The 27,368-nt window shown below is 40.1% G+C and overlaps 2 protein-coding genes across 3 annotated transcripts in view; one reads left to right on the forward strand and one right to left on the reverse strand.

Moving 5' to 3' along the window:
* The window catches only part of Smc4 (structural maintenance of chromosomes 4), a 30,205-nt gene extending 23,398 nt beyond the window's left edge, over nt 1–6,807 (forward strand). For both annotated transcript variants that reach the window (XM_021195388.2, XM_029537566.1), the window contains 9 exons: nt 1,141–1,293; nt 2,061–2,187; nt 2,759–2,948; nt 3,655–3,799; nt 4,001–4,174; nt 4,858–5,040; nt 5,215–5,447; nt 6,108–6,291; nt 6,566–6,807. In XM_021195388.2, coding sequence (XP_021051047.1) covers nt 1,141–1,293; nt 2,061–2,187; nt 2,759–2,948; nt 3,655–3,799; nt 4,001–4,174; nt 4,858–5,040; nt 5,215–5,447; nt 6,108–6,291; nt 6,566–6,718 — 1,542 coding nt within the window. In that variant the 3' untranslated portion in view covers nt 6,719–6,807. The remainder of the gene's footprint in view (nt 1–1,140; nt 1,294–2,060; nt 2,188–2,758; nt 2,949–3,654; nt 3,800–4,000; nt 4,175–4,857; nt 5,041–5,214; nt 5,448–6,107; nt 6,292–6,565) is intronic.
* Nucleotides 6,808–7,551: 744 nt separating this feature from the next.
* Nucleotides 7,552–18,321, reverse strand: Trim59 (tripartite motif containing 59). The gene is made up of 3 exons (XM_021196267.2): nt 18,253–18,321; nt 17,423–17,495; nt 7,552–10,117 (listed from the first exon to the last, which is right to left on the reverse strand). The coding sequence occupies exon 3, from the start codon at nt 10,112–10,114 to the stop codon at nt 8,903–8,905; it is 1,212 nt and encodes a 403-aa protein (XP_021051926.1). The 5' UTR covers nt 10,115–10,117; nt 17,423–17,495; nt 18,253–18,321; the 3' UTR covers nt 7,552–8,902.
* Between the last annotated feature and the right edge of the window lie 9,047 nt (nt 18,322–27,368).

Raw genomic sequence — 27,368 nt, forward strand, 5'->3', positions numbered from 1 at the left:
CAAGTCTCCAGCCTGCAGCATGCAAGTCTCCAGCCTGCAGCATGCAAGTCTCCAGCCTGCAGCATGCAAGTCTCCAGCCTGCAGCATGCAAGTCTTCAGCCTGCAGCCTGCAAGTCTCCAGCTCAAGGACCCACTTAGCTCCACCAACCAAAGCCCCACACTCCCCATTTTGTGCACAAAACCCCTTGGAATGGTGAGATCCGCTTCATTTGTCACTATTCCTGAGACTTTTTACCAGAAAACAATGGTGGCCGATAGATATAAAACTCACACACACAAAAAAATCTCCCATATGCACATGATATAGAATGTTTCCAGATGTGACTGGGACAGTAACCACCTGTGATACCCTTCAGCACTCATGTGCTAAGCATGTTCATTTCCAGGGTGTGTCTCAACCCCCAACCTGTATATCCGCATCATCCGGAGAGTCATCCAGGTGCTGTGGTTGCAGGGCAATGTCCCTGTATCTGTCTCTCCTCCCTATAAACACACCAGTCCTAGAGGGTCAGGGTTACCTCAACTCAGAGTCTGTAAAGACCCTGCTTTAGTGAGCACGGTGCAGCCTCAGCACCCCTTTTTCTCCTTCCCCTTAGGTCCTCTTTCCAGAGTCCCACACCCATTCATCTTTGAACTCCCCTCCTTCTGGAGAAGGCACCTTTTGGCTTACCTATCAGTCTTAGGGTTTTACTGTTGTGAACAGACACCATGACCAAGGCAACTCTTTTTTTTTTCTCTTCTTTCTTTCTTTCTTTCTTTCTTTCTTTCTTTCTTTCTTTCTTTCTTTCTTTCTTTTTTTTTTTCTTTCTTTTTTTCTTTAGTGGATGTTATGTCTGTATACTGTGTGCATGCCTAGTATCCCAGGAGACCAGAAGAGGGTATTGGATTCCTGGAACTGGAAGGTTGTGAGCCACTATATAGTGGCCAGGAATCAAACTCTGGTGCTTAGGAAGTGCTCTTAACTGCTGCATCAGCCCCGGGGTTTTCATTTCATAAGCTGACTTTGAACTCTTGGAGGGCGGGTGAGATAATGTATGCCAAGGCATGCATATAGCTACACACACCACAGTATTAATAGTACAAGAAATTTAAGGGGGTTGTGACATTTGGAGAAAATTGTATTTCTTTTCTTCTTTGAAGGTAAATAAGATGGAATCCCAGTTGGAAAGGCATTCCAAACAAGCAATGCAACTCCAAGAACACAAAGTACAGCATGAAGAAGCAGTAGTTAGGTTACAGCAGAGTGAACGAGACATGAGAAATACACTAGAAAAGTTCACTGCAAGCATCCAGGTATTGTGTTTGTGTCCATGAATATTAGCTGGGACTGTTACCACTCAACAGCAATTGCAAAGAAGCATTTTGAGCTTGCTTCCAATCATATCTTACTATGTAGTTCCGGCTGTCTTAGAACTCTGTAGCCCAGTCTGGTCTTGAACTTAAGAGATCCACTTGACTATGATTAAAGGTGTGCATGCTTATGCCTGGCAGCCAATTGTTTCTATTTTAAGGCAGTTTTCCGTAAATACCTCAATTACAACCTTAAACTGTGACGCATAGCTTCAATTTTTAAAATTTAGTTGTATGTAAATATATTTATGCATATCTATGCATATTTGTATAGAGTATATGATAGCTTTTTAATGTATAAAATACATTATACAAATACAAAAAAGTAACTTTGCTTAATACCTGAGTTTCCTTTGTTTTTGATTTGTCTGCTATACTTAGTTTTTCTATGTGCACAGCTATATTAGTTATAGTTATGTCTTTATATATACATCTGATTACTTCTCTAAGATAGGTTCCTGAAATTATAATTAGTTATATTTCATTGCTTTAAAGCACTTCTTGCCTCATACCAAATTGTCCAAATAGTGGTTCTATCTTTATAATGAATTTGTATATTTTGTTTTATGATCATCTCTATTTTTATATTGATGATGCTTTCTGTCATTTACCTGTTAGTCTTTTAATTTTTTTTAAAATTCAGTGATTAAAGAAATATTTACTCGTACTAAGGTAAAGTATTGGCCATAAATGCTAAATTATTTTTATAGGGTTTATCAGAACAAGAAGAGTATTTGTGTGTACAAATTAAAGAACTGGAAGCTAACGTTCTTACTACAGCCCCTGATAAAAAACAGCAGAAATTGCTCGAAGAAAATGTCAGTGTTTTCAAAAAAGGTATGTTTAAAAGTAAACTGCTGCCCTTTTCACATTTCAAATTAAGAGTATGTCACTGCAGCTGTCAAGCATGTATTTCACCTGATGTTGTCCCCATTATTAATTACTGCTTATACTAAGGTGCTGACTTGCCAGCAAAAGCCAATCGGTTCATTGTTTATGCCTTCTAGATTGCACAGTATCTTTGGTTGATTAGACCCAGGAAGTGTCCTTAGACTTGTGTCCTTCACTATGTTATAATGTGGGGGAATATTTAGTTAATCAAAAGAAAATATCCAGCTTCTCCAGACCTGAAAAAGGCTAGTCCTGGGGCAAAAGGCATGGAGTGAATATTCAGTGAAGTACTTAAAGGGTGAGAATGTAAAAATCACTAAGAAATGTATCAACAGTTTAACCAGAGTTTAACATTGTATGTTACAGTACTGTTTTGTTTTGTTTAAAGTGTTTTTGGTCTATTCCCTAAATGTCTGATATTTGACCCTGTATCAGATTGAGTGATTGAACAAATATATATCTACCATAGTTATTAACATAGAAAAGTGAGTTTGGCTATTTTATTATTTAATTTCAGAATATGATGCTGTGGCTGAGAAAGCTGGTAAAGTTGAAGCTGAGATTAAACGGCTACACGATACCATCATAGATATCAACAACCGAAAACTCAAGGCCCAACAAAACAAACTTGACACGATAAATAAGCAGCTCGATGAATGTGCTTCTGCTATTACTAAAGCCCAAGTAGCAATCAAGACTGCTGACAGGTAGAGTGTGCTTTCCCTAGTCTGCCCTCACCCCTAACTGGACACTGGATGGAATGTTAGTTATTAAACTTACCTGCCATTGCCCAGCAACACTTTTCAGAAAGAAAAAGCTTACAATGAAGATTTATCATTTGTCTCCAACGTAAACATACACACACACACACGCCCCAAACTGGTAAACATGTGCCTTAGAAAAGTTGGAATTATATATCATAACCCAGTTATTAAAGGCATTAGACATTTTGCTTCTCAGGCATAGAGTAGATGTAGCAGAGCTAGATCTTAACAAAAACAGGAAGTGGTAAGAATGTATGTTCTGATTATAAATCAAACCTTTTTAAGATTATTTCTTAAAGTTTGTATTATCTGTGGAATGATTTGGCTTAAGTTAAGGAGCTACTAAATCATTTTTTAGGCACAGAAAGTATGCATAAGCGACCTGAGGAAAAAAATTTCAACTCACTTGTCTGGGCATGGTAGCATACACCTATAATCGCAGAGACTGTCAAACTCAGAAGACAGAGTCAGGCAGATCTCTATGAGTTCAAAGAGTGACCACCTTGTTGAATGTCAAGAGTTAGTAATCTAATAGGTGGCAGCAGCAAAGTCTGCTAGAAGCATACATAAGGGGCTTTTATTAAGCTCTATGGAGTTTCGATAAAACATAATAAATTACATCATAAGTTGTGTTGTTTGCTTTTTTTAGAAATCTTAAAAAGGCACAGGATTCTGTTTGCGGCACAGAGAAAGAAATAAAAGACACTGAAAAAGAAATAAATGACTTAAAAACAGAACTAAAAAATATTGAAGACAATGCAGAAGAGGTCATAAAAAATACAAAAGCTGCAGAGGTAAGATGTGGTTCTGCATTACAGGGCAGATGACATTTAAAGCAATTAAAATGTTGGTTGTAAGTTAAACTTAACTATGAACTTAAACTTTCAGTGAATTAAAATTATTAACGTGGGACAGGAAGAGGAACTGCTAACAATGTCTATGTAATGTAAAAATGTCTGTTTGACAAGGTATTTATCACACTTCTTGGTTTTTAGAAGTCCTTACCAGAAATCCAGAAAGAACATCGTAATCTACTTCAAGAACTAAAAGTTATTCAAGAAAATGAACATGCTCTTCAGAAAGATGCACTTAGTATTAAGTTGAAACTTGAGCAGATAGATGGCCACATTTCTGAACATAACTCAAAAATAAAATACTGGCAAAAAGAGGTGAGAGGTTTTGGCATTTAATTAATTTGAGACCTTTTTGGGAGGCTGGAGAGATGGCTTTTGTAGAAGACCCAGCCAGGTTTGATTCCTAGTACATGACAGATCACAACAATTCTAGCTCCAGGGAATCTAGTACACTTTTCTGATCTCCAAGAGCATCAGGCACACCTGTGTTGACTATATCAGAGCATAGATAAATAATAAAGCTTTGGGGGTGTTTTTCTGTTTTTTTATGTTATGTTCTGATTATAAATGTTTTCACATTTATAAGGGATATAAGACTATTTAAATTATTAAATAGATAGAAATTAGTAATCATTAGAATAGGGCAAGTACTGTCTCACCCTGGAGGTTATGTAGAAAGTAGTCAGTTCATTCCTATATTGACTTTGTAGCTGTCATTTTTCATGTTGACTTAAATAAACTGGGAGCAGGAGAGATAGCCCAGTGGTTTACAAGCACTTGCTGCTTTTGCAGTTTTGTTCCCAGTCCCTGTATCAACTGGCTTATCTCCACCAGCTCCACAGGATCGTGTACCCTCTTAGGTGTATATAGCATCTATCTACACACTTCGCATGCACCAACACACTAATGCACAAATAAAAATAAACTTGACCTGTTTTTTTTGTTGTTGTTGTTGTTGGTTTTGTTTTTTGTTTTTTTGTCTTCTCAATTCTCTTTAGATTTCAAAAATAAAATTGCATCCTGTTGAAGATAATCCTGTTGAGACAGTAGCAGTTCTAAGCCAGGAGGATCTTGAGGCAATCAAGAATCCAGATTCTATAACAAATCAAATTGCACTTTTGGAAGCTCAATGTCGTGAAATGAAACCAAACCTTGGAGCCATCGCTGAGTATAAAAAAAAGGTGTGAGTGAATTGTTTCTAGTAGTATAAAAAAAGGGGTGCGCGAATTGTTTCTTGTAGTATAAAAAAGGGTGTAAGTGAATTTCTAGTAGAAATTTTGCTGAGCCTAAGTGCTAATTCTCAGATTTGTATGTGTGTGAAAAAGTTTTGCTTTTTTGTTTTACAATCTTCACAGGAAGATTTATATTTGCAAAGAGTAGCCGAACTGGACAAAATTACTTCTGAAAGAGATAATTTTAGACAAGCATATGAAGATCTTCGAAAACAAAGGCTGAATGAATTTATGGCTGGTTTTTATGTAATAACAAATAAACTAAAAGAAAACTACCAGATGCTCACATTGGGAGGAGATGCTGAACTGGAGCTTGTGGATAGTTTAGATCCTTTTTCTGAAGGAATCATGTTCAGGTTTGTGAGATTTTAATCCTGCGTTTTTTCCAAATTATTACTATTTCTTTAGTGTGTGAAGGTTGTAACTACATTTATTTGGCAATAACTATCTTGCTCTTGATGTACTTTCATGTTTGCAGCATAAAATACATGCAAAGTATGTTAAAAATCAAAGCTAGATTATACAATAATATAACATCTATAGTCCCAGCATGCCCCTTCAGGGAGATGGAGACAGAGACAGACTCCCAAGACCAGGTAGCCAGGCTTAATACACCAATTAAATGTCTGACAGACAAGGCAAGAAAGGCCTCCATCAACACCAAAATAAATTAAAAATTTTTTTCCAAATGGTTAAGAGAAAATAGGCTACTGTTTAAATCTTAAAATTTTAATAATGTTCTAAACATAAAAAAAATAGCCAGGCCATGGGATGTGTGTGAGTAAATCCCAGCACTCAAGGGGTGTTAAGCAGGAGGATCACAACTTTTAAAAGGAAAAAAAAGTCATTACATTTCTGAAAATCCTGTTCAGAAAACCAATATATAAAATAATTGTGAAAAGCAACTTACAGATTTAGCAAGATAAAGGTGATGTTAGTTGTGGGAAGTAAGTACTACATAAAGCCTTAGCCTTAGTTTTACAAGGTATTTGAGTAACATTTCTTAATTATTGCAGTGTTCGGCCACCTAAGAAAAGTTGGAAGAAGATCTTTAACCTCTCAGGAGGCGAGAAAACCCTTAGTTCCTTGGCCTTAGTGTTTGCTCTTCATCACTACAAGCCCACTCCCCTCTACTTCATGGATGAGATTGATGCAGCTCTGGATTTTAAAAATGTGTCTATTGTTGCATTTTATATATACGTGAGTAAATCATTTTGTTTGTGAATTTTGTGGTTTATTGATATCAGGATTTTTTTTTTCCAATCAGACTGTCAGGTTTTTTTCTTCTAGGCTTGCAGTCTTTTTATAAAAAATACCCAGATTCCTCAATCTCCACATGATTCGTGAATTATCCATGAAGTCCTTGCTATATGTGTTAATCATCTATGTCAGAATTCTGCCCACAGACTTTATTAGGGGGGTTAATGTTTGTCTATTTATTATGACTTAACTGTTATTTCTTTTTTCTTTTTAGGAGCAAACAAAAAATGCCCAGTTCATAATAATCTCTCTTCGAAATAATATGTTTGAGATTTCAGATAGACTTATTGGCATCTATAAAACATATAATATTACAAAAAGTGTTGCAGTGAACCCAAAACAAATTGCATCTAAAGGACTCTGTTGATACTGAAAATTTTCAAATTTACTTAGATTGGGTGTTCTGGTTTTGTCTGTAAAAGATAAGTTGTATAAAATACATTTTTCAAAATTGAATGACAAGTTTCCTGTTTTATTTGAGTGATAATGTCTTTTAAAAATTGTATCCATTTCTGTCCTATAAAAAAATTGTATCCATTTCTGTCCTATAGAAATGAAGGGTCTGGCTAGCTTCTGGTTTTTTGTTGTTTGGTTGGCAGTGTTCAGTGTAGCCCACCTGACTTCAAAGTCTGGATTCTCCTACCATAGTAGATATTCCAAGTATTCCACCATCTCTTTATTTCTGTAATCACTGGGGGCTGTGGACTACCTAATAGTGGAAGGTAGTGGAACAGCAAATGTTTACAACTGTAGGTCAGTTACACCCCAATATACTGAAGTAATGTTACCAATTTGTTTCTACTAACCTAACATTACATTAGTTGGCAACATTTTCAGTAGGAATTTAAAGTCTGCCATTACCAGCCTTGATGGTGAACACCTTCGATCAGAGGCAAGAAAGAGCTTGAGCTACCAAAACAGAGCCTGTCTTGTTTTATTAGTTAAATGCCTCCTACTGTGGCATTTAAATTTATGATTAATAATAATACTGTAACACACTAGCATTATAGTAGAAATTAAGTCTTCAGAAAGAATAACCGGAATCTGTAAGAAAATTATGTCACCACTTTCTAAGACTTCAATAAAATATCGTTTATTAAAATATACTGTTATACATTAAAAACTCAGCCTCTTGGCAAAAATATAAAACAGTATATCAGAACACAAAATCGTCAAGCCTATAAGGTAATACTGGGCATATTGAAATAAAAGTTTCGGTTAATTGCATAGATCAGCCTACTCAAGTTATTTTAAGCATAATAGAATGAGCTTTCCCACCTGCTAACACTGGCACTTCATTTGTTTCCTCATCTCTACAAAGAAGTTAGTAACCCCTTGAAAAATATTCCAGTGTTCTTCACTTGCTAATGTTTACACTATTCCCCCTCACCTTCATTAGTTACATTTTGCTAGATTTTGAGTCTGATAAGCAGACCTAATGACTTAGTGACAAAACTTGTCAGTGTTATTTTGACCTTAATAAACACAGCTTTTATTTGAAATAAGGTCCCCATTCAAGAGCACCTCATGGGGTTTCTGGAAAGCATTGTGTTGGAAATTTCAATGGTTGTGAACCAAAAGTTCTACCACATGCATCATGGCGTCCATATCAAGGAAGCAAAAGTAAAGGTTCTGACTTAATATCCTCTTTTAAGACTAAACACACACACACACACACACACACAAACAAGACTAAACAGGTACAGCAGCAACTCATACTTTTAATCCCAGTACTTGAGCTACAGGATGAGACCATTTTAAGATATATATAGTTTACATGATACTGAATCTATTAAATGAATCACATCAATATGATTGTCAATGTACATGGTTCGTATAGTTTTCATATAAAAACGACTAAAATACTACAAAATCAAAATGTGTACTTGGTTTGCTTTGTGGTGCTGGAGCCAGCAGTCAAGGCACTTTTTGATCAGTGGGTTTTTGAGACCTCACTGATACCAAGGATGAATTAATCAGTGTACTAGACAAGTTATTTATCCATAAGCAGCAAGCAGTGCTACTTGGGATGACTGCTCCTAAGCCTATTAATAGACTTGACCAAAAAATATGTTTAAACAATCCTGGCCTAGATTTTTAAAACAACTTATACATCATCTCCATCTGTGCTTTGAAAAGCTTCAAATCATCAAAATAGGCTTGTGGACCTCAAGGATCTTGTCATTTTTTTAAAATCTTACATCTACATATACAAAGAACTGCAAAGTTAGCCACTATAACATGTAACAGTTAAAGTCCTATTAATCAGAATAAAACATTGATGAGTAAGCCAATAAAAACAGGGTAGGGTGTTAATATTCAACCCAAAAGTTGTCATCTTCTAATTTGATTTTAGTCATCTTTCAGATAATGTCTCATTTCTGACAGCACTTGTAGCCAAGCATGGGAAGTTTATTGTATTTCTGTACATCTGTTGTAAGATGTTGTAACAGGTTGATGTGCTGTTTATGCCACCCTGACTTTCCATCTAGCAATCAAAGCTTAGCCTCTATTATACAGAAGCCCACATAAAACTGGAAATTCTAGGTTTTCAATGAGAAACTATTTTCCACATAAATTCCTTTAACAAATATAAAGTGTAGCACACTGTATTGTTTAAGTCATATAAGTTCTTAGATAAACTTTGGTAAACAGAGAGAAAGACTTCAGAGAAACATATTGAAGTGATTTCATTTAAGAAGGTTATTATGTGATGGTTGAAAAAGAGTATCAACATTAGTATCACTGAAATGAGTGAAACTATAGCAATGTTTAAAATTTTATAAAGTTCCATTTCTTTTTCATCATTATCAGACCTGGAACATGGCGTTCTTTTTGAAGAAACTCTCATTTCAGGAATAACAGCTTTCTGAATACGTCCAATTTCTGTTCTGCTCCACTCTTCTTTTAATACATTGCTTACTCGAGGATAAATTTCAACAGGCTGGACCTCAGGAAGTGGTCTCTGTTTCAACATCTGCACACGTTGGCGGACATCATCAATTTTTTCCAGAAATTTAAGTGGAGACTCATCTTGTAAAGATGTCGTTATTGCCATTAACTCAAGTTGTTGTTCCCTTAGCTCCTTCATTCTTTGAATCTGCGGAGTGTATTCTTGATTAATCATCTTGCCAACATCACAAAGAGCTGCCAAAAAATATTTTTTTTTCTGTTCTAATGTATCAGTAAGCACCTTAAAATACTGGAGAACAACTTCCTTATCACCTTGAACTATTTTCTCAGAATGACATTTCTGTTCTTCAAGCTTTTCAATAAGACGAGTGATATCTGTCCAGTGTGTGTCGGTTAACTGTTTCAACAACTTCTGAGGTGTATCCTTTTCTTTCAGATAGGCACTTTGAAGGTCATCTATAGGGTGGCCATGATGTTGGCCTATAGTAAGACAATGGCCACAAACTAATTTCTTATCTAGTAGACAATAAACATTTAATGGTTGCCTGTAATGTTCAGGGCAGGTGACAACATCTGGGTGGTCTTCTTGCTGGTACTTTTCAATAATTGCTCGTAATGCAAAGTTTACAGGTAAGGATTCTATGCCAGTAGAAGCAATTTCAATAATACTTCTGCAGTTAGGACACTTGAGTGGAATTCGCAGAGGCCTCCATATGTAAAAGTTACCAGATGCCTGAAGAACATTTTCCAAACAGTTTCTACAAAATGTATGAGAGCATGGTAGTACACGGGGATCTTCAAAGATACTGTAACAAATGGGACACGTTAACTCGTCCTCGAAATTGTGCATTTCCTGTCAAAACAACAAAAACATTTAAGTCTATATGTAGCACACATCTGGCACACATTTAAGGTTTTAGGCATGACTTTCAAATTAATAACATACTGTATTCACCATTAAAAAAAAGCACTGAGATTTCTTTTTAATTTGCACTTTCTTTGTAATTCAACTCCTAATATATACTGAATACATCATCTTTAAAGTTTATTACTAGGCCAGGCGTGGTGGCGCACACCTTTTAACCCAACACTTGGGAGGCAGAGGCAGACAAATTTCTGAGTTCGAGGCCAGCCTGGTGTGAGTTCCAGGACAGCCAGAGCTACACAGAGAAACCCTGACTCGAAAAAAAACAAACAAAAAAAAAAGTTTTATTCTTTCCATCAAAATCCCTAATTTGTAATGCTCCAAATAAGTCAAACTGGTTTCTGTGTAGTGAAGACTAAATAAAACTCAGTTGAAATCTACTTAAATACAATTACTATATGCAAGTCTTTACATTCTTAAGATACCAAAGTAAAACTGCACATGTAATGAATAGGCAAGGACAAGACATTAGGCTTAGCAAAATTATTTAACTTAAAGGGAGAATCTGCTTTTTCTCAGATAAATGCTAGGGTTGTAGGTATGAGGAATCACAACAATCATAGCTTCTTACAAGTTATATTCGGCTTCTCTAGAAATTATTTCTATTAACATCAGCACATAGCAATTCCCCCCCCCTTTTTTTTCTGGTGGTGGTGCTAATAAACTCAAAGCCTTGTGCATGCTAAACAAACACTGAGTTATACAGGTGCAGACCTATGCTGCAGCATTCTAAAGGGGTAATTTTAACTTAAAGATTTGAAAGGGAAAAGATATAATTAGCCTTTGCAATTAAAATCGGTTTGGAAAAATTGACTACAGTGGCAAGCATTGATTGAAAAATGAAAATCTAAAATGATAAAAGAAAATAAGGGATACCACCCATCTTCATTTTAAATGTTGGAGAGAGTAAGACGATGGCTCAGTGGTTATGGCTGCAAACTTGCTCTTCAGAGAACCAGAATTTAGTTACCAGGAGGCTTCTATGTAACCACCTCCGAACCACCAGCAAGAATCTGACACTCTCCCAACACCTGCGACAGATCTGACCACAACACACACAACTAAAAATACGGTTTTTTAAAAATGTGTTTTGAGACTATCCCTAAAAAAGGAAGAAAAAAAAAATAGTTCAGAGATTCCAAAAAAAAAAAAAAAAATTGTAGCAAAAGCATTTAGAAATAACTATTCTTTTTAAACTCCTTTTAAATCTGTTTAGCCCTTAGCTCCTTAGCCACTTTCCCTGAGACTGCAGCTTCCCTAGACCAGGTGCCTCTCAATCTAACTGAGTGACTAATTTTAGTTCAAGCACTTAAGATTTTAACTTAACCAACATCCACAGAGAAGCCACACAAAAATTACCCAAGAAATACAAACATATTTCTCTGAGTACTTCAATGATGTCAAAATACACAATGATGGAATACAGAAAATGTAAGCAGTGTAAATACACATTCAATCTAGATTTAATAGCTGGTAGTAAAATTGCAAAAACAAGATAGAGTTTAAGGCAAGTTTGCATACATGTTAAATAGTTCTAGTATTATTAAATCTTCACAGCTCTATTTTATATCTCTCACAGGAAGCTGGGGGGGGGGGAGCAATGGCTCAGTGGTAAACCAGCTTGAAGATCTGAGTTTGGATCCCCAAAACCTATGTAAAGTTGGACTATACATCAATAAAGCTCTCAGCAAGATGGATGCAGAGGTGAAAAAAAAAAAATCAAACCAGTCTCAAGTTAGGAGGAGGTTGTCCTCTGAACATGCTATGGAAGGGGAGGGCAGTGTACACATTTTCACAGACACACTCAAAGATTTGGGGAATGGAGGCAAAGTGACAATGTATCTGAGAATCGACAGACCCAACAGCTCAATTTTAAGTTATAAGAAGTTTGCAAACAAAGTATCAATAGTAACAATAAAAGCATGGTTGGCAGAGCTGGATTCTACAAGACAATGAATGCCTTCAGCAAGCTTCCTTAAGGGCACCCAAAACTCTATGCTAAGAGAAAAATAAAGATCCACTTTGATAATAAAGACAAAAATTAACTACTGAGCACAGAGAAGCAGCTCAGCTGTTAAGAACACTTGCTACTCTTTCAGTGGACACAGAGTTTAATTCCCAGTGCCCATATCAGACAGTTCCCAAAAACCTGCCTCTAACTCCAGCTCCAAGGATGCAGTGCCCTCTTCTGGCCTCATGGTATATGCTTAACAGACAAATGAGCAAATTCCCCACACCAGAAGGATGAGGGTAGGGAGCTACTGTAGGCGTAAAGGAGGTCTTACCAAGAGAACAGAAAAGCAAACTCTAAAATAACTGTGCAAACAATGTAGAAGCAAAGATTACAAAAGGGATATCTTTACATAAATACATACATGCATACCATTCAATGCAATAAAACTGATACGGTTTTAATGTGTCTGAACATACTGAGTAGTAAATGAGGGGAAAAAACATGAAAAGGAATAGTATATATTATATGGCCTATACATTTTGACATATTCATAAATACCAAATACTGATTTACACCAAGTGACAAAACTATCTTGGGAAGTGGGGGGCAAAAAGAACTACAATTTTCCTTCCTAAAGAAAAGCCAATAAATCTATACTTAAACTGTCAAATGTTCACTCTTTTGAATGTGTTAAGATGTCTGAGTAAATGCACACGTGAGGCATGAGAAGCACGTGGTCAGAGGAGACAGCTTTCAGAAGTCACTTCTCTCCTTCCTCCATTTTCCAAGGACTGAATCTGTCAGGGTTATGTGACAAGCACTCAGTCACTGAGCCATGTTGTGAGCCCAAAAATGGAAAGAAAAAGAAATTAAGTGCATTTAAAACATTATGTAGAAAAACAGAAGTGAAGCTGGGCATAGAGGAGCAAGCCTTTCACCCCAGCACTTGGGAGGCAGAAGCAGTAGGAACCCCTGTGAGTTTGAGGCCCACCTGGACCACAAAGACAGCCAGAGCCACCTCATAAGAACCTGTCTGAGAGGGGAAAAAAAGGAAAAAGAAACACAGAGTTGAGAACTGAAAGACAATGTAAGTAGGAGTGTGGTGGGTTTTGAAGAACAAGAATAGGGAGTAGAAAAAGATAGCTGCCAGCTTTTATATTAAATAGGTTGTTTTACTTAATCAGCAGCACACAGCTAAGAAGACAGACAATCCTCAAGTGGCCAGGCATACATGCACAACGTAAAACCAAAAAAACATCAGCAGCAGGGGAAGTTAACAGGATGATTAAAAGTTTGAGGCTGTCGAGAACACAATAAGTTCTTTAAAAAAAAAGAAGACAACCACAGTTATACATGCTGTTCTTTAATATAATTTATTTGCTACTCCTTTTATCTAGAGATGAACTCTTTACCAACAATCCCAGAAAACTGTAATTTTGTCTAAGTCAGAAAGCAATACTTTGAGCTCTATGTATAATTAATTCTTAAGAAGCTATGCATATTGGTTACTTTTCTGTTGTTGTGATAAAATACCATGACCAAGGCAATTCATAGAAGACGATTTATTTTGGCTTACAGTTCCAGAGGGTTAGAGTTCATAATGAGGACAGCATAACAGCCGGAGCAGGAAGCTATGAGACTCTGTAAAGGCAGGTATCCAGAGACAAAAGTGAGACTAAAAGTGAGACAAGACTTTCAACTCTCAAAGCTGACATGCCCTCCCGCAACTGCACAATCTCTCCAACAGTGAGATGAACCACATGTTCATCTCAAAAGTCTGCTGAACCCATGGGGGGGCATTTTCACCCAAACCACCACACCTAGCAACCAGATGCTATGGAAAAACTCTGGGCTAACTGGATTTTTTAAAAACAGCACTAAAATGCCAGACATACTAAAAAAGTCTTTCTTCTCTGAATATAACTAGCCAAGCTTTCAAATGTTTGTTATGCAAAAGCAGACAGCCAGAAAACACATGAAGCCAAAAGAAATGCTGCAAAAAAAAAACCAATATACAAAATGTCCCTAAGTTCTAGAAGGAAAAAGGTATTAAGCCAGAACTACCTGTGTGACTTATTCACATACAACAACAAAACCAACCATAGCAGCAGCAGCTTCTCAGCAAGCACAGAGTCTGAGAGCCTCAGACACCCCACGAAGCCCCACACTCCTGAGCTGGGCTCATCAAGAGAGGAACACACATGCACTGACAAGAGGAAAAAAATACATAGAAAAGCAGCAAAATAAGAGAAAAGGCCCCAAGTGAACAAAGTATCTTGCATAGCTCCATACCAATATATCTGATGGTTTAAAACAAATGAAGTATTCAAAGTATTGAACAAATCAAATCAAATTACTGAGAATGATCCAGGAAAATAAAGCAAACTGTGGAACATTTTACAAGTTAAAAAAGTACTATCTTGGACAGGGGACTGGGGAGGGTCAGGGCAAGCATCTATGATGAATTTTTTCAAATGGTCATGAAACCAATTCTTGTTCATCAGTCCCAGAATACAAATATACAAATGCAAATTTCAAGACAGTATAGTAAGATCCCAAAGCCCTGAAGAGATAATACAAACTAAAAACAGATACTTTATAGAATATAATTAGCGAATTAGCTATATTAGCAAAAATGAATAGAGTACATTAAAAGAATGCCCATCACGACTAGGCTGGGCTTGTACATCAGTGATAGAGTAAGGTTCTAGGCTCACTCTCCGATACAACTGCATGACCCTTGCTAAGTGAGTAACAGGAAACCTGAAATAATTCACTCAGTGAGGGCAACGGAGGGTGAAAAGTGTAACCACATTAGATTTTGAAAAACAATGCAAGGATCAAACGAGAACCAGAAAGTGGAATAGTGGCGACTGCAGCCTCCAGAGAGGAGAGGGCAGCTACCGGTTTAAGGAGTGCAGGGCTAGAATCTGGCAAGATGAAAAGATCTTGAGTCGGGCGTGATAGCGCACGCCTTTAATCCCAGCACTCGGGAGGCAGAGGCAGGCTGATCTCTGAGTTTGAGGCCAGCCTGGTCTACAGAGTGAGTTCCAGGACAGCCAGGGCTACACAGAGAAACCCTGTCTCGAGAAACCAAATTATATATATAATATATATAATCACACCTAAGTTTCTCATCCTTTTGCAAAACTGACTAAACTTCTACAGTGTCTACAAGAATCCCAGATATAAAATCACTATTAAGCCCGGCGTGGTGGTGCATGTCTTTATTCCCAGCACTCAGGAGGCAGAGGCAGGCGGATTTCTGAGTTTGAGGCCAGCCTGGACTACAAAGTGAGTTCCAGGACAGCCAGGGCTATACAGAGAAACCCTGTCTCGGAAACAAAACAAAACAAAACAAAACAAAAAACAAACAAACAAAAAAAAATCAGTATTAAATATATTCCTGATCCTGTGCTTTTAGATTTTAACTCCTAACAGTTAACTGTTCTTCATCTTTGAGCATGAATGTCATAAAATACTCATTAGTTTTTACTTTTGTTTCATTTATTGAACTGGGTCTCCTGTGTTCTAGGCTGCCCTCAAACTGCATACATAGGAAAGATGACTTTGAATTCTTCCACTTCTGAAAGCTGAGACTGTAAGCCATGTTCTATCACACAGGATCGAATTATATTTTACAATCTCCAAGGAAATTATGTTTCCCAAACCACACTGCTCCATGACTTGCCACAGGACTTCTGGTGAGTCAGTGAGAAGCCTGGGAAAACTCAGGTGGTGCTACACCCACTTCTGGGCTACACCGTCTTGTGGCCCTAATTGATAAAAAGTCTAATGTGTGAAATTACAGGCTTGAGGGGGGGCGTGGAGGAGAGAATTGCTATGATTATGCCATTTATATACTACCATAAGACAAAACTTTAAAATAAACTTTTCTCAGTCACTATAGACATATATGAAATCTTGTGTTGAGTCATATTTTATATACTGTATGTTAATTTTCAGTCTAAAAGAATGTAAAATATTTTCATGTATAAATATAAAATTATACTTTTTTTTCCTTTTCTAGACAGGGTTTCTCTGTATAGCTCTGACTGTACTAGATACAATTATACTTTTAAAAAATACTATAGCAGGCTGGTGAGATGGCTCAGCGTGTAAGAGCACTCGACTGCTCTTCTGAAGGTCCGGAGTTCAAATCCCAGCAACCACATGGTGGCTCACAACCATCTGTTAACAAGATCTGACTCCCTCTTCTGGAGTGTCTGAAGACAGCTACAGTGTACTACATATAATAAATAAATAAATCTTTAAAAAAAAAAAAAAAGGCTAAAAAAAAAAAAAAAATACTATAGCAATATTTAAGTCTTTACTAATTTGTTGTTTCATTTTAATATAAACCTATTCTACAAAGCTATGAAAGAAGCTATTAATGTAACTTAACCAGGAATTGACATGAGAAATTATAGCTTTAACTGATTTTTAAAAAATATTTCTTAGGCCTGGAGAGATGGCTCAGCAGTTAAGGGCATTAGCTGCTCTTCCAAAGGTCATGAGTTCAATTCCCAGCAACCACACAGTGGCTCACAACCACCTGTAATGGGATCTGTTGCCCTCTCCTAGTGTGCAAGTGAAGACACTAGTGTGAAAACAATGAGTGTACTTATATACATAAAATACAGTTTTCAAAAAAGTTTTTCAAAGTGGAAATATATTTGATGGAAAACAATCAGCAGCTACTTGCAATGTATGTATGTATATATATAATTTTGCTTTACCCGGCTAAAATACAGTATCTTGGCTCACTAGAAATGTAGATCAATGTGTAATACTGGGCAAAAAGGAATAAAGGTAGCTTGAAAAATAAATGCAGTCTGCAAATGTGTAAGGCAATACCATTTTGTGTGCATGCCTTCAGATGTACACACATCCTTAGAAAAATTTCTGTTAGATAAAAGTGAAAATCTTTTAGCCAGGCAGTGATGGCTTTAGCTCCAGCACTCTCCGAGGCAGAGGCAAAGGAATCTCTGAGTTAGAGACCATCCTGGTCTACAGAGCAATTATCCAGGACAGCCAGGGCTACACAGAGAAACCATGTCTTGGGGAAAAAAAAAAAAATCAAAAACAAAAAACTGAATACCTTTTAGATTTGGTCATTTCTCACTTTATGCTTCCTCCATAAGATGGTTAAATTTTTATACACTTCCAATATACATCTTTTTTTTCATGAGATTTTTAAATTTTACATCATAGCCCAGGAATCACACAATATAATGTACTGATGTTTCTTTATATACAGTTAACTTCCCAGAGCTTACCTGGCCTGTAAAATCTGATCTGGATACTGAATGTACTTTATCTTCTCCAACTTTTCCAGGATCCTTTGTTATTCTAAAATGAAAACAATTTAATGTTTCTGATTTTGCCTGCAGTAAATATTTCATCTTGAAAGTCCCAACCATTTCCACACAAAGGACTTTTTACAACATAACGAATCACTGAGTATGGACAAGATTAACCAATGATGGGAACCAAACACTTATAGTTTGGTTTGGTGGGTTTTTTGAGACTAATTGTGTAGTCCTCACAGGCGGCCTGGAACTCATAGGAGAGCTTGCTGCCCTTGTCTGCCCCCATACTTGGGTTACGGGCGTGCACGTTCAGGCCCCGCTTCAACGTTTTATTTAAACTCAGCAAGACGACTAGAAATATCCACGCGCGTTATCTCCCCAGCTCGAAACTACGTTAATTTATTCCCATCAACACATTCGGTTGTCTCCGAAATGCTGCAGGACTCAGTTTTACCTATGAAGGGTCACATCTGTACAATGGGCATAAGTCCTCCGTGAACTCCAAACAAAGAAGTGGCTCAAGATGGCAGTCATACCCTCTCCACCCCCAGGATGCCCAGGGCTCACCCGCCCCGCGGGGTCCTGCGGGGTCCGCTAGGCTCACCCACCGGCCCTTACGACCATAATCCCGCCGGCAGCTCGGAGCGCCGCTGCTCCACCCGCGAGCGAGCGAGCGCGCGCGCGAGGCGAGCGCACGCCCTCCGGAGCCCAGCCCGCCTCCCCATCCTCAAGTCCGCGGCGAACGCACCGGGGCCGCGGGCGCTCGGGAAACGAGAGGCAGTGAGCCGCGTACTCACCGCGAGGCGGGCGAGGCGGGCGACGGCGGGCGACGGCGGGCGACGGCGCGCACGGCGAAGGCTCCCGAGCAGCCTGGCGCGGACACTGCGAGGCGCTCGCCGGAGTCTTCAGGTGCCCGGCGGGGGCGGGGCCCGCGGCGCCACAGCGACTTTCAACCGCGCCGCCTCCACCAATGAGAGGGCGCCGGCGGCCTTTGAACGCCAACGGCCCGCGGGCCAGGCGCCTGCGCACTGGACGCGCGGCGGGGGTAAAGCGCCCGGGCGGCCGGGGTCGCGCCTTTGAGGGGGAAGGACTGGCGCCAGGACCTCGCATGGGCGGGGATGCGCGGGTGACGGGCGGCTTCTGGAGGCGGCTGGCAGGGGGACTGCTTATTACTTAGGACCACGCCCGCCCGGGCTGGTTCTGGAGCTGGCGGCGCGCAGGCTTCTTCCATTGTTACCTCGCAGGTTCCTTGTTAAGTCACCGGCCGGAGGGCTCGGCGCGCTCGCCCGCCCCCGTGAGGCTCCGCTCCTCCGGCTTAGGCGCGCCTAAGCCTTCGTCTGCTTCCTCTGTGTCCTCTCTAACACTCTGGGTCAGAAAACACAGTTTCATGGAGAAAGTCCATTCCACAGCTCAGACCGCTCTCCGCTCCCGGCCAGTGTGAGCTACCATAGCCGATTCCAAGTCAGCCTAAGACACACAGCAAGACTACTCTCGGAGACAAGATGGAAAGAGGAGTAGAGGAAGGAAAAAGGCTACGATTGGGCCTCAAGGAGTGTGGTTTACAGGTCCATAGAGTGTCCGACCCTGCCAGAGATTATTTCTGTAACCAAACATGGGGAAGGGGCAGAGAAGCACTAAGGTAGCTCCACGCTGACCGTCAGCGTTACTCGGGTTTGGTGAACTGATTCATGCGCTCTGCAGATGATAATGTTGGCCTGGAAAAGAGAGACTAGAAATTTCAATTCAAATACAGGCACCAAAGCTTAAAAGTCGTAAACCTAAAAGCCCCATGTGTTGGTGCTTCAGCCTTCGAAAACTTTGGACTGCAAAAAAAGTTCAGCTGCTTTGGGTGTCTTCCACACACACCCAATACTCCCATTGAGATAGAGTGTTGAAAAAACGGGATAAAGGACGGGAAATATGTGTTTTTGTTACAGGTATAATATCGGAAAGATGATGAACAGAAATGTGACTTCTGAGCTGGGAGGTGTAGCTCAATTCCAGTGTTTTCCTGGCATGTTCAGTTCCCACCATGGAAAAGCCAAGCCACTGTGTGCACATTGACATCTTGGCGCTCCTCAGACTCCTGGCTTGAAAACTTTATGTCTTGAGCTTTGAAACAGAAAGTCAGCACTGGATGTTCTTCCAGAAGACCCACACAACACCTCACAACTGTTAGGGGAAGCTGATGCTCTCTCCTAGCTCTCAGGTCACCAAGCATGCACGTCATGTACACATAGGTGCACGTTACAAACCACAGATTAAATAAACAGATAAACAGGGTTTTATTTGTAAGAGCACTTACTATTCTCAAGTTTAATTCCCAGCATGGCTGTGGACCCCTCACAACTGCCTGTAACTCTAGCTCCAGGGAATCTGAGCTCTGCAGACACTCACACACATATGGCTTATACGTACACTGACAATCACTCCTACAAATAAAAATAAAAACAAGATGCTTGTATACTGTCTTAGATAAAGAACAATAAATTCTTGAGGAATGACAGAGTGAACATATATTTGTATTAGGAGGCAAGTTCTAGGGCTGTTACTAAAAGATACTAAAAAGATGGAGACAGACAGAAGCTAGTAGGAGCTAAGGATTACTTCAAAGAGCTTGTTAGGAAGAGGCCATTGTAGCCCCGTCTAAGTCTCTGGCCAGCAAGGATACTTTCTTGTCTTATCTGAAGGAGAGCCTTCCCACAAGAATCTCTCTGTTTGCTGCAGACAGGAAAATACAGGCCCGCTGGTCCTGGCTAACGTCAGAGTTCCTCTCGTGATTTCAGCTGTAGTCATCTGCATACCAACCCCACCTAACTTGAGACAGCCCTTAACTGTGTGAGAATTAGCACGAACTGGAACCCAGCAAATGGGTTTCATGCCAGACGGTGATGGCATACATTCTTAATCTCAGCTTCTAGGAGGCAGAAGCAGTTAGTTCTCATGAGTTAGTAGACAGCCTAGTCTACAGAGCTAGTTCTAGGTCAGTTGAGGCCACACAGAGAAACCCTGTCTAGACCTGCCACACACACACACCAAAAAGAATGTATTCCATGTCAAATGTGGTCAAACCTCTAATCCTAAAGCAGGAGGATCCCTGCAAGTGAGGCCAGCACAGACTATACCATGAGTTTGAGGACAGCCTGGGCCACAAGGTTGGGACTTTTCTCCAAACATACATAAAAAGGCTGTTCATCAGTAATGCTTTTCTTCAGAATCATGGGGAAAGCCATGCTTAATAGTATGTGCCTATAATGTCAGCACTTGGGAAACAGAGGCAAGAGGCCTGCCACAGTTAGAGAACCACCTGGATTGCATACTGAGACCTTGACCCTAAATAAGAAATAATCAGCCATTGTTAAAATTGTTATTCTATCTCTGTGACAAATTTCTCTAACATTTCAGGCCCAGGGAAAATGTTTCTTTTGCTGGTTTTGCTGTTCTTTGGTGAGCCATGAAGGTCACATAATGATAACTTTGTTACCAGCTAAGGAATTGGGTACAAGTCTTAGCAAGCTCTCCTTTCCAGGATAGATTGCTTAAAGTAATGTTAGCCACAGCCTCAAGATAGATTTCTGACCTCAAGTGAATTGTGAGGCAGATCACTGTTTACCAGTAGAACATGGGCACTCGACTCTGGGAAGGGCTTGAGGGCGCTGATTTTAGCCCTGTTTCCCAAATATCTGCCCTTCGCCTCAAACTTAGGAAAAAGTTGACCTGAGACTGTGCAGTTCATCCTTGGTTAATGCTTATAGATTAATCAAATCCTTGGTTAATCCAAGAGAAGGTCACTGCACTGGTGGATGCTAATGTGGAACTGCTGAAGGTCCTATCCAATTGTGCCAACTCGCAGGCCAAACAAGCCCCAGCAGAGACATACTGAGCCGGTGCACTTCTGAGTGCTGAGGTGAGTGTACACCATGAGCTGACAGGACTGTGTAGCCACCAAGCTGTGCAATGTGTGGGTGTGAGGGTCCCAGGGATATAGTACCTGGGAAGAATTCCAGAGTCTCCAAATAGCCACGGAGTATTCCCTGAAGTTCTGTCTTAAGCATCAGCTGGGTAAAGAGAACACACACTGGGCCTCCACAGCACTGATGACTCCAAGCCCTCTGACTTCACTCCTCTCAGCTTCCACAGCAACACAGAAGGAGGACGGGACTCACAGTTAAGAAACACGGTGCACTGACCTTGTTGTGTCTAAGGGACAGAATATCACAGCAGAGTTCCTGGACCTCTGGCTCTTACAGTCTTTGTGCCCTGAGCTTTAGTAACTGACACATACTGCAAATGTGTCATTTGTGGGGCAGGGGGATCCCACAGTTACTTAGACTCTGCATTCCGGTCAGTTGTGGATGGCAGCAATGGTCTCCACTTTTTGCAGAAAGCAGCTTCTTTGATAAGTGACGACGACAACAACAACGACGATGAGAGCTACATTTATATGTGGGGATGAGGATAGATATTTAGAGAGCAGTTAGAAATTATATTGGTTTAGGAAAATGGCAGGAGAGTCTCCTCTGGGGTCTATGACGTCTCTCCAGTCACAGCTTGGCTAAGTTTCCAGTACTAGGCATGCATGTCTCTCCTGTCAAATGGGCCAGAGGACTAATTAGATAACTGCTGGTTGCGCCCAAGATAAAGGTGCCACTGTTGTGCCCTTGTGAATGTCTTGCCAGTTATTCTCGTGGTCCATAGGCTTTACAGGTAAATGGGACCAACAATTGCTCTTCTCCCTCAGTAGCTTGCATAACATCTTCTGATACCATGAGAGCCAGTCCTCAGGAAGGAACTTTCCAGGTCAGTACCAGATCTTTCTCCAAGTCCTGTGTCCTAAGGGTGTGGTGCGTTCACCAAATAGAACCTTACCTTCAAATTCTGAGAGGCATCCAAGGGCAGCCATGTGGGTCTTATATTGTTTTGTGGGTCTCATGAACTCCCTTGACTCACAGCTCAAGAAGAGGTTCTTTGGGGTTTTTGTTAGTCTATGGCCCATGGCATAAAGTAATTTAAACTATATACCACCCCCAACACACACACAGTATGTAATTTTAGAGAAACCTAAAATAAATATTGCTCCTTATGTCTTTTTCAAATATCCTTAGTATTCTGTAGCCCTCCTCCTCCCTCTTACTGTGTAGGTTTTAAGGGTCAGTTGAGGAACAAAATCAACGTGCTATATAATTGTTATGCTCTTGTTAAAAATTATCAATTACTGTGCTGAAAGCAAGTCACGATGTCAGCCACCTGCCAATGAACAATTGGAGGCCTATTACCCTGGAACAAAAGATATCTGTTACAGCCAGACCATGTTGGCAGGGATGGGTCCCATCTTGTGATGCCTTCATCACCACACTGCCATTCTTTCTTCCTCCCTGCCCCCTTCCCACCACAGACACACACACACACACACACACACACACACACACACACACACACGGAGTAAAGCACAGCGTATTCGCTTTTCCATATGAAGTAATTCAACGTTTCTTGAATCAGCTCCTAACGCCCTGACTCACATGAGCAAGCTGTGTTCACTAAAACAAGTGCAGCCCCTTCTCTAATGACTCCAGTGTGATAGAAATGCTAGGCTTTCCAATCAGCCACCATGGTTAACAGTAATAAAAACAAAGATAGAAGGTGGCCTGGGCCATGTGCTATGTTTATCAACATAACTCCTTTTCAGTAAACATTGTGTGGCTGTCAGAACTTTGAAATTCCCGTGAACTGCACAAGTGCTCGCCTGCCGCTTTGATTCCCGAGTTCCAGCAGCCTCACATTCACTCTCAGCCTCGGAATTCTCATGCACTAATCTGTTCAACCCAGCTAGAGAAGGAGCAAAGACAATACCAACTTAAAGGCAAGACTGTTGCAATGATTTGATGCCGTTCGAGCAGGACAACAGTCTGGACATCATGACCTGGCATGCTTTATTTAAAGCTGTGCAGATAATGGATGTTCCGTTATGCAAGAAAGTAGTGGCAGGGTTTTCTATAACTCGTGAACATAGACTACATGGAACAACATAATTTTCCAATAGCAAGGTATTTACCATGAAGGTGTGGGGGATAACTTGCTGAACAGAAAATGTGGTACATTTACACAATGGAGTACTACTCAGCTATTAAAAACAATGAATTTATGAAATTCTTGGCCAAATGAATATATCTGGAGGATATCATCCTTAGTGAGGTAACCCAATCACAAAAGAAGTCACTAGATATGCACTCACTGATAAGCGGATATTAGCCCAGAAACTTAGAATAACCAAGATGCAATTTGCAAAACACAAGAAAACCAAAAAGAAGGAAGACCAACATGTGGATACTTTATTCCTCCTTAGAATAGGGAATAAAATGCCCAAAAAGGAATAACAGAGACAAAGTTTGGAGCTAAGACGAAAGGGTGAACCATCCAGAAACTACCCCTGCTTGTGGACGTTGTACATCGTGGTGCGCACTAGGCTCCGCACCACGATGTACAACGTCCACAAGCAGCGGGGATCCATCCCATCATCAGACACCAAACCCAGACACTATTGCACATGCCAGAAAGATTCTGCTGAAGGGACCCTGATATAGTAGCCTCTTGTGAGGCTATGCCAGTGCCTGGCAAACACAGAAGTGGATGCTCACAGTCATCTATTGGATGGAACACAGGGCCCCCAATGGAGGAGCTAAAGAAAGTACCCAAGGATCTGAAGGGGTCTGCAACCCTATAGGTGGAACAACAATATGAACTAACCAGCACCCCCAGAGCTCGTGTCCCTAGCTGCATATGTAGCAGAAGATGGCATACTCAGATTGGAAGATCCCAGAATAGGGCTAGCAAGATGACTTTTTAGTGGGTCAGTGTGGTGCTGTTAAGCCTGATGCCCTGAGTTTGATCCTGGGATCCACCCGGGGCAGAGAGAGAACCAACTCCCAAAAGCAGCACCCGACCTCCGCACACGCTCTTGACATGCAAGTTTTTAGAAATGTAAGTCCCAGGATATTTTTTAAATTTCTCAAATGTTACTATATCTTTTCAAATTATCAGCACATTTTAATAGTTTCTAAGCATTCTAATTTGAGCATGTACAAGCTGTAATGATAAGGTAAGCAAGGGTCAGCTTTGCGTCATCCCTCTAAGTTGCAACTTATCTGAAGATTCAGCCATTAGCACCTCTTAAATCATTTGAACTTTTCTTTAGGAATTATGCTTAGAGTTAGTCCTTGAACCAGACCTCCAGATAAAAATAAATGAAATACAAAGTCATTAACTTCATGGCTATATTTATAAATATAAGACAAAAAGCAAAGACTGGAGAGATGGCTTAGAGATTAAGAGCACCATTTGCTCTTACAGAGAACCAAGAGTCAGTTCCCAGAACACATTAGGTGGTTCATGAGAATTTGAAACCCTCTTCTGCATTCTCAATATGCACATAAATCACACATATTAAATAAATAATAACAGATTATAGGGTTATAGATTATAAGGAGAAGCCAAGTCTACTCGACATTAAAACATTAAAAGTCTCTAGACAATTGGTTCCTTGTGCAAGAATCAACCATTGAAATAAAACAGGGCACATCTAGCAATCTACAGGCTGTGATTATTTTTGTAAATAAAGTATATTCGAACATCCACACATTTACTAACCGTGGCAACATTTGTCCTTTAATAGCAGACATGGTATATGAGTCTCCCACTGAACTACATCCCCACTGGCAACCCGTTCTTAAGTAATAGAGTAAATATTTAGGCTTGCAAGCCTATATATTGTCTCTGGTACAGAGTGATTTCCAGGATATAAAAAAGCAAAGAGAAAAAGAGGACCCATAGCATATTCATTCAAATAAGAAAGAAGTGGTTGTCCTATGCAACTTTTAATGTGTACGAAAAGAAACAGAAACTTGATCTAAAACCTCAAAGTTGACTGGTCAGCAGAGGATGAATAAGACGTGTGTGTGTGTGTGTGTGTGTGTGTGTGTGTGTGTGTGTGTGTGTGTACACGTGAGACATTGCATGGCTCAGAGACAATGAGGCAAATAAACAGAACCGATGTGGATACGGCATGGCAACTTTGAATAGTTTGATTTGAAAGCCCTGGGACTAAAGTCAGCAGTTAGCTTTGGTGGAGCTGGATTCGGATACGCTAACTGAAGCTGGACCTCCTGTACATCATTAATAGCTTTGAATGCTACTCCGTGTCCTACTGTTTGCTAGCAGTCCGCCCTACCGTACCAATGGGGTCTACCCGTGGGCATGCAGGGAAACCGTCATGTGATGGGTAAATGTCAGCTGTCAGCTTGGCAGGACCTAGAGTCACCTGGGAAGGGAGTCTCAAAGAGGAACTGTCTAGATTCGGTTGGACTGTGGGCATGCCCGGGAGGGATTTTCTTAATTAGGTTAATTGAGGTGGGAAGACCAACCCTAAGTGTGGGCGGCAGCATTCCCTGGGCTGCGCTCTGGACTGGATGAAAAGGACAGAACAGCGGAGCCTGCATTCCTCATTCTTCGCTTGCAATGTGACCAGACCCCTCCGTAAGTTCCTGGTGCCCTCCGCTTCACACCACGATGCTCAACACCCTTGAACTATGACATAAGCCCTTTCTCCCCTAAGTTTCTTCGTGTCAAGATATTTTATCCCAGCAACAACTGGAAAAGACATCATCACCAACCGAAGGTTGTCCGCCCACACAGCAAGCTTGTGCTGGAAGCTTGTTAAAATAAACGTGTTACAAGACAGGTTAGTTCGGTTGAATCTCAAATACACACTAGCAAGGTTATGGTCTCTGCTCATTATCAGCACAGTAAAGTCAAACTTTATTTCTCGTTTCATCTTTACATTTTTTAAATTGAATTTCTATTTAGTGGGCGAAGGACAACACGGGCTGTAGCACACACGTGGAGGCCATAGGACGACTAGCATGAGCTGCTTCTCTTCTCCCACCACGTGGAACTTGGGATTAAACTCAGGTTATCAGGGTTGGCAACACGGGTGCTTACCTGCTGAGCCATCATCTGCCCTGTTTTCATCTTTACTATAGAGTCATGATAATGTTTTTCCCTTTACAAGGAAAAAGAGCTATAGACTTGTGAAGCAATTGAAACTAAAATGTAAAATAAAATAAATATAAAATATGTCTTCTAAAATTTTTTTTATTTAAAAAGTAATGACTAGACCTGGGTATATTGTTATCATCTTTTAAGTCTAGCACCTGGGAGGCAGAGGCAGGTGGATTTCTGAGTTCAAGGACAGCTTGGCCAACAAAGTGAGTTCCAGGACAGCCAGATCTATGGAGACAGAACCTGGCTTAAGAAGAAGAAAAAAAAAAATAAGAAAAGGAAGCAAGCAAGGAAGAAAGAAAGCAAGGAAGGGAGGAAACAAGGAAAGAAGCAAGGAAGGAAGGAAACAAGGAAGGAAGGAGAGCATGCATGCACACGAGAGAGAGAGAGAGAGAGAGAGAGAGAGAGAGAGAGAGAGAGAGAGAGAGAGAGAACTTTTTCTTTTCAAAGAAAGACCAGTATAGAAAGGAGGGACATTTGTTTTTTTTGTTGTTGTTTTGTTTTTTTTTTTTTTTTTTTGTTTTGTTTTTTTTGTTTTGTTTCTTGTTTTCTATTTTTTTTCTTTTTCTTTTTAGGAGGGACATTTGTAATAGACTTAATTCTTAGAAGCAAGCGTTCTTCACAGTGAGATGCCCAGGATGGTGAGATGGAGAACTGAGAAGGAGTTCAGGGTTGGCCCAGACAACAAGACTTTGCCCTAAATGGGGAGCACAACAAGATAATTCCGTAGGTAAAGATCCTTGCTAGCCAGGTGGTGATGGCGAACACCTTTAATCCCAGCACTTGGGAGGTAGAGGCAGGCAGATCTCTAAATTCGAGGCCAGCCTGGTCTAAAGAATGAGTTCCAGGACAGCCAGGG

Source organism: Mus pahari, chromosome 4 (assembly GCF_900095145.1).
Source record: "Mus pahari chromosome 4, PAHARI_EIJ_v1.1, whole genome shotgun sequence".
Classification (NCBI taxonomy): domain Eukaryota; kingdom Metazoa; phylum Chordata; class Mammalia; order Rodentia; family Muridae; genus Mus; species Mus pahari.